We start from the raw sequence: 17213 nt of genomic DNA on the forward strand, positions 1-17213 counted from the left end.
TGTGTTTGCCTTGCGATAATTGGATGCAGGAAACGCAGTCCCGAGTTTTGTGTAAACATGTTGCATCGTTCTCAGCAAAACAAGAAGGTGGCCCAGGGAACTTCTGAGTAAATTATAAAAAAAAGCTTGAATTACAACACAACGTAAACAGCCGTGTATTTCCTAATCGCAAACTAAAACCAACTCTCATTACCACGTTTTACAATTTTGCAGCGGGTAATGTCGTTTATGTAAATTTTAGTCATGATGACTTCGCACAATATGGGCGAGGTGCCACTTTGTAAGAAGGCGCTCTAGAAGGTCAGAAAACAAATAGCAGTAATTCAGAAAGATATAGAATAAAGAAAACTGTGAATCTTGTTTTTGTTTTTTCTTTCGACAGCGCGCCTTCAGTTTTTTTTTATCTCAACTTCACTGCTCTGCTTTCAGTGATCACTTCGCATTTTTCTCACGCTAGGCAGCGTTGTACAGGCAATTTTTCAATTACAGGAGATATTCGAAAGTAGCGCTAGACCCACGAAAATGACCATTCATTTCCTAACAATGAACGAAACAGGAATATCCATGCAAGAAAAGCAATGAGAAGGGCCGAATACTTTGGCATGGCTTCCAAGAAAGCAGCTTTTTATAATCAGCGCATACATTGTTCAATGGCAGCCAGGACTAGCATACATCCCGGTCTGTCAGCAGGGGCTTCTCCGTAGAGTAGAACAGTGCGGCAAACAACAAAGAAGCACAAGATATTTCCGATTAAGTTGCAAAAACAAACCTAGTAATCACTTACCAAAAGTTGGAGGGCTAAAATGTTATTATTATTTCATCTAGAACATACTGCTAGCCTCATTTGAGGCTGTGACAGGCTTTGAACATAGTATAGCACAAAAGGAACAAGTTAGAAAAGTTAAAGCTTACAAAAAAAATCTCAAGAACTGAGCCTTAATCAAAACATTAAAAAATATCCAGCATTTAGCAGCGGTTTCAAGATAGTCAGCGAACAAAAGAAAGAGAATGTTAGCAGGAAAAATCGTACAAATTCGAGTTCAAGCAATTTACGAACGAATCAACTCTGCGAATATAATAAACGTCACTAAGCGCCATAAATAGTACCATCCAACTTGCAAAGAAATGAAGAAAGCCAACTTCTGTTAAAAACATCCTCAGGCAGGGCATTCCAGTCTCTAACCACTAGGGGAAGAAGCGAATACCTGAACGATTGGTTTAATTCGGGTTTAATGCCTCAAAGCGACTCAGGCTTTCAGGGACGCCGTAGTGAAGGGCTCCGGAAATTTCGACCACCTGGGGTTCTTTAACGTGCACTGACATTGCGCAGTACGCAGGCCTCTAGAATTTCTCCTCCATCGAAATTCGACAGCCGCGGCCGGGATCGAACCGGCGTCTTTCGGTTCAGCAGCCGAGCCCAATATGAACTGAGCCACCGCGGCGGCTGATACCTGAACAAGTGAGTTTTGTACCTATATTCCTCAGTTATGACAACTGCCGGCACCCTCCGTGCTGGAAATGTCCGCGCAAACACGTCAGCTCGGTTTTTGACATCTCTGTTGGCTGAAAACTGATTGCAGGCTGAAGGTCATGAATTCCCGTTAATGGTAGCGTTCATTAGACCTCACAGGGTAGTACATCACGCCGGCAGGCTAGCTGCCGAATAACCCATACACCGAAGTTCGTAAAGAGATACGGTTGCGAAAAGCAAATCCTCATTCCTTTATGGTAGGCACGCTTTTAGGGATATACCTCCTTCGACTCGGTATCGGAAGAACGTCGTCCAGTGGTGTGGCCACGAACAACTTCAAACCCTTGCAGTTCTTAGCTGCGAACAAAAAATTGAACACGCTTGTGTCCTCTTGCGTTTTAACACATAAAGATACCTCGCGCTCAGCAGCGGATCACCAAAGGCTCCGATCCACAGCTGCGGGTGCCTAATAGCAAGGCCTAGCAGCTTAAATTCTCGCTAGATGCTGAAGAACGCCAAGCGCTGGAGCCGCTGCTGCACGATCGTCGGGGGAGCAATCTGAGCGACTCGCGAGCGTAGAGATGATTCTATCTAGACTAACGAGTCTAAGTAAAGCCGAAGGTGGATAGGGGGAGGAGATTTTGAGGAGAGTGTGAGGCCGCACTTCTGTGTCAAGGAGACCAGGGAAAGAAGGAAAGGGGAAAGGAAAGAGAGAAGACGCCGCTGCTGGCGCGGAGGAGGCAGTTTGGGTGCATCCCAATTAGCGCCCCTTCGGAGGCCGTTAAGGGAGATTAATGGTGTTTTGCCACAGGACCACAACGAGTTGTATTCGCCCCGTAGCTGGCGGTGACCAGCACTCGGAGGCTACTTTATTTCATTGCCGAGTCTCTAATCGTCCAAGGGCGCGGCGAGCATAGAAGAGCGGTGGGTTCGGGCTCACGGGTGTGGCGTGAACGACGTTACGAATACAGCGTGACAAAAACAGTACCAGCCCATTGAAACACAGTCGCGTGTTAGAGCGAAGCCCGTACAGAGGCAACTTTTCATGGTGCACACTGCTGTCAGTAACCGTATCCGTAGCGCGTCGTAACGCAAACCTGTCATGTTCATTTTTTTTCATCAACGATAATGTTGTGCTGGTGATGACCGCTCTATGCGGAATGTAAGGAATGTACGATTCGTGTGGGCGTGGCCCCTACGGTCCTCAGACTAGGCTCTCTAGGGAGGAAGCGCAGCATGTCACAGCTCTCGCTATCCCTATCCCCGCTATCGCAGTCCCAGAGGATGACAAAAGTCAACTACAATCCAAGCATAACGGCAGGTGGAGAAGCTACTGCCCCTAGGTTCTACCAGACTGGTTCAAAAGGTCATAGGCATTCGTTGCCGCGGTTTAATAAGAAATTAGAATAATTCTCGGAGATAACAATAGCAAGAAGTTTGGAAGTCAACAAAACAAACCATGAAAGCTATCCCGCACATATAGGCTGTAGCGGAGGCCTCCTACTTAATTTAAACCATGAGAAGTTTTTTTTAACGTGCGCTCACATGCAACTGCACACGGGAGTTCTTGCATTTCATCTCTATCTAAATCAGGCCGCCGCGGCCTTGACTCGATCGAGCGGCCTTGGAATAAGAAGCCGATTGCCAAACCCTCTTAGCCATAGCGGTGTGTCAGATCATAGTACTGAAAAATCTGGGAGCATAACAATAAGATTGAGTGCGTCTGGCTGGTACTCTTAAGGCCTTAAACAGTTACCTACCCAAATTTCAGAAGAAGAAGCTGTTACGTTTCGCCTCCTTCGTGAGAAAAAAATCGGCGTGGTAGCAGCGGAATGCCGATGAGTCGCGAAAGGCATGCGGGGTAAACGCCTGAATTAGCCACGGAAGCGGCGTCGGTCATCCACCCCGCATCTGGCCAGCCAGCTCTGCAGTACAGAAAGAAGTTAGCTGCCACGTTCCGCAGTACTAGACATTCAAAGGGGCACATCAAGTTGACAGCAGCAACCGTCTTCCAGGAAGAAGTAGTCAACGACCGTTTCCCCTACCCCGAGCACGTGCGACCACATGAAAGGCGCAGGAATGCTGTTCGAGAGCATTCCAGAATCTGCGCGACGCAGAGTGCATCCTTCTCTCCCAACACGTGACGGGGACGTGTTCCCTATTGAGTGTGTGTGTGTGAGGGTGCCACAGTGAACTTTCAGGACCCTCCTTTCCCGACAAGCCCGCCCCCTTCTAGGGAGCCCAGGGACAAGGAAGGATATAAAACTCGGCGCCTTGGACGGCCGAGTAGCTCCTGACCATCTGAGCTCATCGTCATGTAGCTTTGCTCCTTGTTTGCGAGACTTTCTGAGAGTTCTCCCAGTTGCTGTTTGTATATATGTAAATTCCCTTGTATAAAGTTCTTCTTCTTGTCTTTCCCTTAAACCTCGTCTCCGACCTTCCTCATCCCCTCTCCGGCACGACCATGCTACCTGATCTTTAATAACTGGTTGCCAGCGGTGGAATCGAGTCAACGGACGCCAGCGGAGAGACGTGGTCAACGGTTTGCTGAGCAGCAGTTCGGCGAGTCGGGAGCAGTGCAACAGCCCTGTGTGATGACTGGTTGCCTGCAGCGGAACGACTGCGCTGGATTCTTGGCTGCGAGGTTTGGTGAGTGCGGGACTTTCCTCTACTAAGTTTTGCCAGGCTTTTGTTAAGTGTCAGAAACAGAGCTGGTAATTGGGATTGTCGTTGCTGCCGGGTTAGTGCGGCAAGACAATAGGGGCAGTAGAGAAAGCAGCACTCGGAGCGGCCATGGATCTGAAATCGTTACGCAAACCGAAGTTACTGGAACTTGCAAGAGAGTTGGGTCTGGATGTCTCAGACAAACTCAGAAAACCAGAGCTGCTGAAGGCTATTCTTGCGTTGGAGGCTGAAGATGATGAGCTCGCGGAATGCCTTGAGACCATTGAGGAAAAGGAACGTAAAGAACAAAGAGAACAGGAGGAACTTGAACGTAAACAGAAACAAGAGAAAGAGGAACTTGAACGTAAAGAAAAACTAGATAAAGAGGAGCAGGAGCGACAGCGGGAAATCAAGCATAAACTTAACGCGATCAGAAGTATAAGAACGCGATCTCGGTTAAGTATGTTCAGAAAAGGGGAAAATTTCAGTACTTTTCTGGAAAATTTTGAGAAAATTTGCAAGGAGGAACAGCTGGATCAGGGTGATTGGCCAATTGTGTTGATGGGAGTCCTCCCGTGTGAAGCCAGCAACGTATTAGCGCGGTTGTCTGACGAGGATGCCCACAACTATGCGATAGCTAAGAGTGAGCTTTTCCGGCACTTTAGACTATCCGCAGAGGTCGAATTCACGAGCCGAATTGGCAATGGTCAGCTACCTCGCGAGAGTGTCAGGGACCGAGTTGCGAGCTCAGCTCAGTCGCCGGAGGACACGGCTGCTGCTTATAAGTGGCGGTATACGCCGTGAGCAAACCGCCGGTAGCGCCGCCTGTCGCCAACACCGCGAAGTGTAGACGGGCTCGGTCGGCCGCTGTTCCCGCCAGCGTCTATGCATGTCCACACTCGTGCGGTCGTGCAGGGTGTTCTTGATTGTAATTAACGCTGCTGTCAGCCTTCAGCGATGTCGAGAAACAACTGCTGCGTAGTTGGCTGCTCGAATACCTACAAAAACTCGCCAGGAACGCACTTCTATAAGTTTCCGGTCCTGCCTCACGAGCAAGAGCGACGGCGGCGATGGATCGCGGCTGTACGACGCAGAAGGTGAGAAACCGTGCTATGCTTCAGCGTTCGATCGTTTTTCTTTTCTTTTTTGTCTTGCTTGAAGCGCTGGACCTTTAGCGAACGCTTCCCCGTTTAAACTTCGCCTCGTCAACAGTTAAAATCGCTAGCGAAGCTGTGATGTGCTCATTGCGCTTAGATGGTTTGGACAAAATGTTCCATGTTAAAAACAAGGTCGCGGTGCCTTTCAAGAATTAAGCATCAACGCGACACCTGTGGGCATTAAAAACTTTCGATAGGGCGTACAACATTTGTGTTGAATGCTTTTAGCATGACTTCGCGGTAACAGTAACCGCCTGAACTTCGAAACATTTGTTCTGCGGTGAATGCGTAATCTCTCTACCCCGGCTGTGTTACGCGTTGTGGTCACAGTGAAAGAAGTTGTAAACTCTGTGAGACCGTCGTTTTTTATTAACCCTTGTAGTTTATTAACCCTTGTAGGTGCATGCGTGGTTCTCTTTTTTGCATGATATGAATTAATGTTTTCATGCTGCTTTATTGCGGTTTTATTTCGCCTCTGAAAGCCGCCGCGGTGGCTCTATGGTTTAGATGCTCGGCTGCTGACTCGAAAGACCTGGGTTCGATCCTAGCCGCGAAAGAAATGCTTAGGTGCCCGTTTTCTATGCGATGTTAGTGCACGTTAAAGAACCCCAAATGGTTGAAATTATCCAGAGTGTTTCACTGCGGAGTCGCTCACAGCCTGAGTTTTTTGTGATGTTAAACTCGATAAACCATCTCTACTTTGAAAAAAAAAAAATCAATTTAACATGTGATTTACCAGTAATATTTATTGCCTGGCTTTGCATTTCATTTCACTCTGTTAATATTGTGTCATGTGCCCTTTCAACTAATTGCTTAGTTCATGCACCTTCCTGTTATCTAATGTATCTTGTAGAGAGGATGGCAGCCCATGGGAGCCTACGAAAAACACCAGGATCTGCAGCAAACATTTTCTACACGGCGAGAGGTCAAATGATCCGAGAAGTCCTGCATACATTCCCAGCATATTCCCAAGTGTGTACAGATGCCCAAAGCCTGGAAGTTCAAAGAGGTATCAAAGGTAAAAATAAACTTGACAATAGATATTTTCTGCTCCCTTATGGGAGACAACTCGGGTAGAGCTGCAGCGTCATAAATGTGCTTGTTTCTGGTATTTCCACAAAGGCATGGTATGCAGGAGTAAGTGTATGAAAATGAGACTAACTAAACCACCACTGTCATTTGATGGCACTGGTAGCTTACAATTGCTTGTTGCTTAATTTAAGACAAGTATTTTAATGACAAGATTATTTAGACTTTCTGGCTTCCACAAAATTGTGTTAAAGAACATAGGCGGTTAAAAATAACTGCTGGATCTCAAAGAACCTATACATACAATCCCTGTCTAGGAGGCAGTACCCGCCAAGATTGTAAATTATTTTACATTCATTTCATCCTCTGCTTTACGTTACTATCAAAGAAATTTCTTGGCAATGTGATGAGGGAATAGGAACTTAATTGCACTTCGTGGTCTGTGTTCAGCTCAGAGGCCTATTTTATCATGCAGGCAGAGGCACAAGGTAAGAAAGGCACAATTTGTGCATACAGAAGAGTGTCCCATGTACTGTGCATAGCTATTTATATCAGAACTGCTGTTCCTTGGGGAAAGGCCATTACTATATAAGAGTGGACTTTATGTTTTGTTATGGTTGCAGGTTGCGTGCACGTGAGCAAAAGGAGGACAGCGTTCCTTCGGATAGCCCACCACTTGAGGATGCCATGGATGACTGCAGTATGGAGGTGGAAAAGAGAAGTGTAAATACAATTTCTTTCATAGCTGCAAATGGATGTTTATCTTTAAATGTCAAGAAACGGCAAGAGTCTGTATATGAATTGCCCTTTGTCATTAGTGAGAAAAGCCATTATTACTGCTACACCACAGCTGTCACTCATGCACCTGAGAGACTAATTTTTTAACCGGTTTCACTGCCGGGCTGCTCTACTGATGCACCTTTGTAGCAGTAATTTCTTGCTGCATCAGAAAACTTTATGCATGAAACAAATGACAATTTTGATGCTGCGTCACTGAATGCTAAATATGAGAAATTGACAGCTGGCGTTCAAGCATTAAGTAATAAGTCTCGCTAAGAACTGATAAAAGTGACGACAAGTATAGCAGGCCTGTAGTCTTCTGTGCTGATTACTTGACTCCATGTTATTCACATTATGTGATGAACATAAAATCATTTGATTCTTATTTTTGCTGCTGTCACACTGCACCATGGCTGGGGTGCCACACGATGGCATAGGGAACTGCGTTGCTGTGATTTGGTTGACTTGCATTTAAGTGGCTCATTACAGAGGTTTTAAAATAACAAGGGTTCCACATTTTATACATTGTACAGATCGGATTGCAAACAGACCCTTGTGCATGGAAAACAGAACTTGACATGCCAAGCCTGTTCTTTTGCTGCATGCAAGACTGCAATGCTGAGACGCAAGTAAGTGACTGGTTGTTTATGATTGTTGCACACTTCATGATTCTATTTCTGTGCGCGAAAGGTGTGGATTGAAGAGATTTAATTTCAGGCAAAAACAAGTTGCCACATGCACAGAAATTTAAAATTAAGGGCGGCCATATCCCATGGTTTTCATATCTTACTCACCATTTTCTTGACCCGAATTTGTATTCTTTGTTTTCTATTTGTATTCCTTCTGTTTCAATTTCCTAATTTCATGGACATATCTACCGTATGTCTGTTGATTCTGCATGCTAGAGGCACACAATTTATTTTTCTTGTTTTTGAAGAATTGTGAAAATTAACAAATGAATTGAATTTCCATTAGGCCGTCCTTCCTATGAAGAAGAACACCAAGGATGCTTCCTGGGGCACAACAACAGAGCTAAAAGACACTGCATGTGACCCGATGAATGTAGTGGTGTCAAACTCGAACACTGCAAATTTTCAAGGCTATGAGACACTTGCAGCTTGTAGCGAAGACAAGGCTGCAGACATACTGAAATCGATTGGAGGCGTTTCAGTCCCAGTCTTTGAAAAGCTACGAGGAATAGTTATTGAATCTTTTAAAGCACACAGATCTGAGGAGATAATTAGTGCTTCAAACAAACTTCTCCTGTTTTTAATGAAGCTAAAACTAAATCTATCATACTGTTCTCTGGCTGTATTATTTGGTGTTCACAGGACCACCTGTTCTAGGTATTTCTTTTCCGTGCTGAATGTTTTGCACGAAAAGTTGAGGCCCCTTATATATTGGCCCTCACGATCGACTAATCAGATGATGATGCCAGAAAGCTTTAAGCCGCATTTTGCAGACTGTCAGGTCATTATTGACTGCACAGAGGTTGCTTGTGCGGCACCAAGCACTGTGCATGAACGCGTTCTAATGTATTCAAATTATAAAGGGTGCTTTACTGTCAAGTTTTTAGTAGGCATCACACCAAGCGGCATCATAAGCTTTCTTTCAAGGCCTTATGGTGGTCGTGCCACAGATTCATTTATCACCACAGACTGTGGAATTTTGCACCTTTTAAAACCTGGAGATCTTGTGCTGGCTGATAAAGGGTTTCCTCAGATAAGAAGCATGCTGGCAGAGCATGGTGTAAAATTCCAAATGCCAGTTTTTGCCCGCCCTAATCAGCCATTTACCCGAGAAGAGGTGAATACCACATACACTGTTGCAAGTGCTCGGATTCATGTAGAGAGGTCCATCCAACGGATAAAAATATACAGAATTTTGTCTGATAAGCTTTCCTCGGACCTTGTTCCTCATGTCGGAAAAATAATAGACATGTGCGGGGTGCTTGCGAATCTGCAAAAGCCAATCCTGAAAGCAAAGGACCATGCCTGAAAGTAAATGCATTTTGGATCGTGTAAGGTCTATTGCTGGTTCACAAAATCATGCAGCATTAAGAGAGATTTTTTTAGTCATACCATGTAACAGTTGTGTTGAAAGTGAGACAGAATGCATGCTTATGTCGGTTTGATTTGAGAAATAAAGTTTATTGTTCTTATTTCTCAGTTTGATGTGATGATTTAGTAATTGCTGGGAGGAAATGCTTGAAGTAGAATGCCTGCAACCGTGGAACAGATGTGGCAATAAAATTCTCATCCACATGAACTTCAATGAGAATTTGCTGCTTCTTCGAGTAAACATAAAAGAAGCACTTCTGCATGCCAAGAACATACAGGGAAATCTGAATCTGCGTGTAATACTGGTGCGTCTTTTTCACTTCCAGCCTGCAGTCTTTAAATACTAAGTAAGGTACGTTACAGGATTGTTCGCTGAACTCTACAATATTTTTGTCCTTACATGTGTAAGGACATTTCACTTCAAGTAGGGCCTGCACCGGTTCTTGAGGTACAATGCCGTCAGGTGTGCAGCACAGCCACGGCTGTTCAAGCATCACTACAAGCCCACAAGTACGGACTTGAATGCACATGTCTTCTTCAAATGATCTCACAGCTTCAGCTTCCAAGGCACTTCCATATGCTGTGGCAGGGGACCAGAATCTTGTGTCTTTTAGAAACCCTTCGGCTACTGCAATGGGATCCCGTCTCGATTTTAGTATTGTGTGCGGCCGGCTACTTGCAGATATGCGAATGGCTCGCATACTTCTCCAATGAGCAAGATCTCTGCGTGGTTCCCTTGTTGTTGCTTCAGTATGAAGTATGTCATGAGGAGTAGCCACAACCTTTGACATATAAAATTCCATTTCAGAGTCTGTGTTTGTCCAGGTCTCAACTGACCGGTAAAGTGCTGAAGTGCGCATGTTTCCCTCTACAACTGGTGTAGGGTGCTGGGCCACTTCATCTCCTTCTGCTAAAATCTGAGGGGAGAGCTCGTTGCTGACTGCCGTGAGAAGTGCGCAGTTTTCACCCCAAAGGCCGTCAAGGAGAGCAGCCACTGTTGTCGCATCTTGAACAGGGGGGGCTGCTGGTGGCAGTGCAACCACCTCTTCCACTTGCTTCCCATAGAAGCTTTCCAGGCATGCTCCCTTTTGGTAAATTCCGAGGCTTTTTACAGAAGGTTTTCCCCACTTCCTCGGGTCATTTGTTTGAGAGCTGTGCTCTTTTGTGTTAACATATTGCACCACAGCTGCAATATGTTTACAGCGTCCTCCCTGTCCCGCCTTGCAAGTGCATTTTCCATCTTCTAGCAAGAAATCAGGCACCTGGGGGAAAAAAATAAAATGAGACTTGTGAAGCTGCCCTGTAGAAAGCTTGAATCGACTACTTTGTTTCACCAGCCCTCACAGCCTGAAGAAACTATTTTTGCAAATTCTATATTTTGGAAACTTTCTGTGCAGGTAATTTGAAGGGTAGAGAAACTGTTCCAGTAATCTGGCTGGAATGTGAAAAAGCAATGACAAGACGGTGCTACACAGATTAAGCAATGAAGTGATTAAGCAATTGCACAGATTGTGCACTTTAGACTAAGGGCGCTAGGCCAGGTGATAAATCTCGCCTCAACTATGCATTCGGGAGTGAGGGTGATATGAATAACAATGAGAGCGACACTAAAAACAAAATACTTATCAAATTTAAAAACTTTTTGCTACCGGTGGTGCAACTTTCCAGCTATTTGCTCGACTGATATCTCACTCGCGTGCTCTCTTGTAATCATAGAAACGCTCTTTTTTAACGACGGAACACGTGAAATTCGAGCTGTACGGGCAGTGGTAAAGTGCAAGAATAAAAACGTTCAGCCCTTACTGCCGCAGTCTAACCCGAGATGTTTTTTCACGCCCATCGTGCTGCTTTGCACACTCGCTGGCTTTTCGCGCGACCGCAACGTGCACGAGTCTCTGGCAGGTTGGACGGCACTCCCTCAAATTACTGTAACAATACGCGTCATGCAAGCGGAAAAAGCGAGTGCATTAATCAAAGCAAAAAACATTGACTGAAGCGGCAAGGAATGAATGCATTAGAGGGCGTACTCACAATGAGCTCCACTTCGTAGGCAAGCTTGTTGACGCTCGTCTGCGGCAGACATTTGGCGCGTATGTAGACGATGTCGTCCCAGACAGCCGTGAGGTCGGACACATGTCCACTATTATAAAGTGCTGTCCCCTTGCGCACACTCTCACCGGAGAAATAACCGTCCGGAACACGCAGAAACGGCAAATCGCACGCGCGCACCTCAGCCATGCTTGCTCACTGCTCGCCCGCCGGCCCGCCTGCAGTTCCAACGGCCGCCGCTACGCGGCTTTCAGTGGCGCCCCTATAGGCGCTGCACAGGGCGTATAGGACAGGTTTGGTCCAGGAAAGGCAGGCCACTTCAGCAGCGTGGACCGAGGATCTCGGTCGAAAAACTAGCGAAAGGTGCAAATCCGCAAGCCACAAGGGCTCAAGGGAGAGTTTGGGCACCAGTGCTAGGAACAAGGAAAGGTGCAATGCGGTAGTTGCGAGCTCAGAAGCGCATGCACTTTCCGGGATGGAGGCGGATTTCTGCGGTAAAGGGGTTAGTACCCTGGAGAAAAACGCCGAAGGTCTCAGTGATCAGGGAAATGTAGTCCTTGGGTCACGTGAGGAAGGTCCTTACGGGAATTTAGTGAAGGCCGTGTTTAATAGGATTCAAGAGCAAGCTGTGAGTCGCAGCAATCCCGTCAACGACAAAGCCGAGCAATCTGCTTCGTTGGCGAGCACAGACAACGCTAATACGGGAGAAGCGACCGTCTCTAGCCCTGGGGCAAAAGCTGCTTTGACAAGTGAGGTTGATGCTTCTGCTCAGGAAGAGACTAGTGAGCTTGCTGGCCAGAGCAGTCAGGGAATCAAGGGAGACCCTCCTTCGATGCGGCTGGCGAACAGTAGTAGCCAAGTATTGGACACAGCGCTTTGCTGTAAGGAGAGCGACTGCGAATCACCCGAGTGCACCGCTGAAACCCAAGGGCAGATCGCAACGTTAGCCATCGAGTGTGGTTTAGATCAAGTTGCAGGCCAGGGAGTTAGGGTCGCAGGGTCGATTAGTAAGCCTCAGGAGAGCAAGTTATGCTCAGACGAAAGTAAGGTGCCGTCAGAACAGTTGGATGCTGCGATGCGCAGTGCCTCACCGAAAGCACGAGCCGATAGTTGGAATTCAAGAGAGAAATGCGGCTCGGTGCTGCGTCGAAGAGCAGAGGCGAAGGGTGAGGTCACCGCAGGAAAGGGAGGCGCGCAGGAGAAAACAGTCAGGGCAGTTTCTGGAAAGCGGCCGCGCTCAAGGAGAGCCAAGCAAAGGGGTAGACCGCAGAAAAAGGACGAAGGACGGGCCCAAAACATTGTAAGGGTTAAGGCCGGTCAAAAACGTAATCGTCGGAGACTGCCACCGCGACACTCTAGATGCGATAGGCACCGCACGAAGGCCCGGTTGCCTAGGCGAGTTAATACAAAACGAAAGCCACCTGCCCGATTGTGGAGACACTGCAGAAGTTGTTGCGGAACGAGTAAAACTTGCAGCGGGCCAGAGAGAAGCACGCATTGCTACCTCACGAGGGAACGCAGCAGAACGCGCTCCAGTGAAAAAAAGAAACGAGGGAGTTTCCGGAATCGAGACAGAACACGCAGGCATTTCTTTTATACACGACCGTCACCCCCTCGCTGCTCGGACGTTGGAGACGCGCGGGCGGGGTGCGGAACTAATCGTTGTTGCAGGGAGTGTGGAGCTCTCAGGTGTCAACGGGCAGTTAGGCCCCTCGATTTTTGTCGGTTGTCGGCAGCTAAAGCCACTGTCAGTCTGCGACCGCGTAGGGCGCGGCTGAAGAATGGGCAACCCCTTCGAGTCGCGAAGTGGGTAGTTAGCAGCATAGTCTAAGAATGAGTCGATGCTGTTTGCTATTTCTTTTTTTTCCTGCAGAAGGAAAAAGTTTCCAGCATATATAGTTTTGAAATGCTCTTTGTTAGTTTTCGCAGCAGCGGTATAGTGTTTCTTTGATGCAATGGGTTTTGCACCATGCAACTGTGGTAGCGTCCGCTGACACGCGGAAGTGCTAGTAAGATGGGCCATTGTGGGTCAATAGCATAAGCGCCTGGAGTCGCTTTGTTTTTATGACATTAAGGGAAATAATGTGACTTTGGCTGCGGCGTTGAGTGAATCTTTGCAGGGTTATGCAAGGTTAGGGTACTATGCTGCCATGTAGAATGAAAGGGAAACAAGCGTGTTCGTAATTGTCGTGATCATTACGAACTGACCTACGTTACAAAAAGGGGAGTCTCCAAGGTAATGCCGATGGCTTAATTCGAGGTCTCTAACGCGGGAATAAGCATCAAAGTTGCTGCTTACTGGTGTTTTTTTTCCTGACGTAGGATTCTGAACATATTGTTTTTGCTTTTTTGTTTCAAAGTGAGACGGGTTTTGCAGTGTAATGTTCGGATTTGTGGACACTGAGTGCTGCTGGACTACTCCCAGGAATTAAAGGATTAAATGACTGAATAAGAGGGAAAGAGGCTGGCATTGCTTAGTGTGGATTGTGTCGTGCTTGCTGACTGACCGGTTGGGTTTTCGGCGTAGTTCTAACGCTAGCAGGGAACCGGTCATTTTGAAGTCACGTTGCAGTGCCCTTTGTGAACCTGAACGTGCGAAGGAAGCCTTCGAGGTGCGCTGGGCTCAAGAAGCAACGAGAGGTGACCGACTCCAGTTAAAAGCAGCCTCGAGCGACATCCCTCCAGACAGCGGATGCAGTCCCCTGTCCATCGGGATCTCCTTCTCCCGGCGGGGCAGTCTGTTACGTTTCGCCTCCTTCGTGAGAAAAAAATCGGCGTGGTAGCACCGGAATGCCGATGAGTCGCGAAAGGCATGCGGGGTAAACGCCTGAATTAGCCACGGAAGCGGCGTCAGTCATCCACCCCGCATCTGGCCAGCCAGCTCTGCAGTACAGAAAGAAGTTAGCTGCCACGTTCCGCAGTACTAGACATTCAAAGGGGCACATCAAGTTGACAGCAGCAACCGTCTTCCAGGAAGAAGTGGTCAACGACCGTTTCCCCTACCCCGAGCACGTGCGACCACATGAAAGGCGCAGGAATGCTGTTCGAGAGCATTCCAGAATCTGCGCGACGCAGAGTGCATCCTTCTCTCCCAACACGTGACGGGGACGTGTTCCCTATTGAGTGTGTGTGTGTGAGGGTGCCACAGTGAACTTTCAGGACCCTCCTTTCCCGACAAGCCCGCCCCCTTCTAGGGAGCCCAGGGACAAGGAAGGATATAAAACTCGGCGCCTTGGACGGCCGAGTAGCTCCTGACCATCTGAGCTCATCGTCATGTAGCTTTGCTCCTTGTTTGCGAGACTTTCTGAGAGTTCTCCCAGTTGCTGTTTGTATATATGTAAATTCCCGTGTATAAAGTTCTTCTTCTTGTCTTTCCCTTAAACCTCGTCTCCGACCTTCCTCATCCCCTCTCCGGCACGACCATGCTACCTGATCTTTAATAAAGCGTATAATAGTTGTATCTTTATAATACTCAAGCACGGTGCAGAAGCTAAGAAGGTATTAAAAATGCTAAAAAATGAAACTGGCATTGCGCAGGGGCTAAAGAAGGAAAGAAAAAAAAGAGGTTTTTTAACAAAAACAAAGTGTGATGCTGATCACGGTTGAATCGCTGGTGGTGCTGGGAACGATAATGAGGACGACAAGCAACGTTTGCTCCACCTCTTGAGCGAAGGTGAAGTACGCGCAGCCTTTCCATACCTAATGTTTTATTGCAATAGTGAAAATAAAAACCAGAGGAAACACTAAAGTACCCAAATGTATGAGCCTACAGAGGCAAGAAAGCAAGCGTAATTATACATCAAAATGACTAAGATATATGAGCTAATCCGAACGTCCGGGCCAATCATCTTTTCTTATCGAATATGTCCACAAGAGATGATATTTGATACGAAACGCGAGGCTCGACCGTCCACCATGTCGTCGTAGGTACGGGCAGAATTTCTGTTGCTTGCTGCTTTGTTAGCGGCCAGCGAGAAGTGCAGGCAATAAGAGCTATTTGCGAATGTTAGCCTTGATGGGTGGAGGTCGGATTACTTTTTCCGATGAAACGCCAGCCTTGTGCGCTCGTCCACGCGTACAAACTTCCCACCCATGAGTACTGGTCCTCATTCCTTGCAGGCAAAGTAACCACAGCTAATCACTTACGCAGTTCTCACTCATGAATCGTGCTTTTTTTTTATAGAAGGAAAAGGTATAATGCGAGTCAGTTAACCAGATGTACAGTCTTTGTTAAAAGTAGCCAGGCTGCATGGTTTGCTTCTAGCTTGTGCAGTGGAGCCCTAACCGCTTCCCTCAAGCTGAAATTGTCGTTAACGGCAAGGACTGGGGGGTCTTCTTACCTTCCAACACATTTTGATCTCTAGAAAAGCACAAGAGCTCCAATACACAAGCTAGAAGCAAACCATGCAGCCTGGTTACTTTTGACAAAGACTGTACATGCGGATTGCCTAAACCGCTGTGGGGAATGAGGTGAGGAATGAAGTATGGATGATTAGAGGCTTTACCTAAATGAAAGACACAGAAAACGTGCCCTGGTATCGAAGTAAGCCTCGAAGTCTCTGGCTTTCGCACGAAGCGTTCAACTGCAACGTGCGATTCTAAGCCCCGTTTGTGTCGGGTGGTCCGCAATACAACTCCGGAACAATGATCGCCGTCCACAGTGCGGATATTAATACCCACATATTGAGTGCCACCTGCACGTGAAGTAAGTATTTGGTCAGACGTCTTGGTGTCATATGGTTAGCTTCCAGGCCGTGCAGTGGAGCTCACTTGTGGCCCTTTAGTCCAAAATACTGTCGAAACTTTTCTTGTTTTCAAGGGTGCTTTAAGAGGTCCAGTCTATGGCTGAAAACTAAATCATACGGTCCCGAGGACTTTTGATCAAACCTGTATTTGTGCGTATAATGGTGTACAGGGAGGTGCAAGGGTTTCTGAGGCAGTTGCCGAAGAGTGGTGTGGCTCTCCTGTAATTTATTTGATAGTTAACGGAATTCAGGTAGTGAAGAAAACTGTGCTTCAATCTAGACTGTCTCGAGCGTGAGGTCTGCGACAAGCGCCACTAAGCCTACCTGACCGGTAACCGTGCGAAACTAAAGCAAACGGGGGCCAACAAAACTTTCAGAAAAGCTGCGCACATTCCTGCTTGCAGACTGCATTTTTGTGCAGGTTTCCGATATTTCTTTCATTTTAGTTTTCTTTACTTTTTCCTTCCCTCCAAACAAGTAGCTCTGCTGCAGCTTTAGCTTATGAGCCATAGTTTTAGGGACGCCGGTTTTCTACCAACTATTCTTCCTACAATAACTGAATAAGCTGCGACGACCGCTGCATGCGGCGGAGAGGATGACGTTCCCCCCTACTCACCGGTCGCTGACGCTTTAGGAGACAAAGCAAAAAAGTGGCAATTGTTTGCGCCCTGCTACGTACCGCGGTAAACCCAGCGAAAAAATCTGTGGCTTAGCTTGGTTAAGCCCTGTAATTGCGAAAGCAATATCCGTACGTACGCCATGGTACAGCTGGTAGTGTAGCTGGTGGTGGTGCTTGTGGTTAGACTTGTGGTGATGCATCGGTGATACAATCCAAACCAATCCAATGCAATCCATTGCAATCCAATCCAAACCAATCCAATCCAATGGAATCAATTCCAATCCAATTCAATCCACTCCAATCCAATACAATGCAATGCAATCCACTCCAATCCAATGTAATCTAATCTAATCTAATCCAGTGCAGTCCAATACAATCCAATGCAATTCAATCCAATCCCATCCCATCCAATCCATTCCAATCCAATACAATTCAATCCACTCCAAACCACCCCAATCCAATCCACTCCAATGCAATCCATTCCAATCCAATCCACTTCAATCGACTCCATTCCACTCCAATCCAATCCAAACCAATGTAATCTAATGTAATCTAATGTAATCTATTCTAATCTAATCCAATCCAATCCAATCCAATCTAATCTAATCCAATCTAATTCACTCTAATCCAATGTAATGC

General features: G+C 46.8%; 2 protein-coding genes across 3 annotated transcripts; one reads left to right on the plus strand and one right to left on the minus strand.

Moving 5' to 3' along the window:
- Positions 1–4941: 4941 nt before the first annotated feature.
- LOC149366111 (THAP domain-containing protein 1-like) lies at positions 4942–9369 on the plus strand. 2 transcript variants are annotated; one of them, XM_089548745.1, is made up of 5 exons: positions 5097–5232; positions 6146–6310; positions 6945–7044; positions 7635–7730; positions 8077–9369. In XM_089548745.1, the coding sequence occupies exons 2-5, from the start codon at positions 6151–6153 to the stop codon at positions 8090–8092; spliced, it is 372 nt and encodes a 123-aa protein (XP_089404871.1). In that variant the 5' UTR covers positions 5097–5232; positions 6146–6150; the 3' UTR covers positions 8093–9369. The 2 variants fall into 2 exon arrangements, with proteins under 2 accessions (XP_089404862.1, XP_089404871.1); XM_089548736.1 differs by lacking the exon at positions 8077–9369 and having other exon boundaries at positions 4942–5232; positions 7635–8066.
- LOC149366112 (uncharacterized) lies at positions 8180–11492 on the minus strand. Its single transcript, XM_089548725.1, has 2 exons — positions 11193–11492; positions 8180–10423 (listed from the first exon to the last, which is right to left on the minus strand). The coding sequence occupies exons 1-2, from the start codon at positions 11397–11399 to the stop codon at positions 9260–9262; spliced, it is 1371 nt and encodes a 456-aa protein (XP_089404851.1). The 5' UTR covers positions 11400–11492; the 3' UTR covers positions 8180–9259.
- Positions 11493–17213: the final 5721 nt, after the last annotated feature.

Source organism: Amblyomma mixtum, chromosome 1 (assembly GCF_055824585.1).
Source record: "Amblyomma mixtum isolate Tamu chromosome 1, ASM5582458v1, whole genome shotgun sequence".
In the NCBI taxonomy this organism is placed as follows: Eukaryota; Metazoa; Arthropoda; class Arachnida; order Ixodida; family Ixodidae; genus Amblyomma; species Amblyomma mixtum.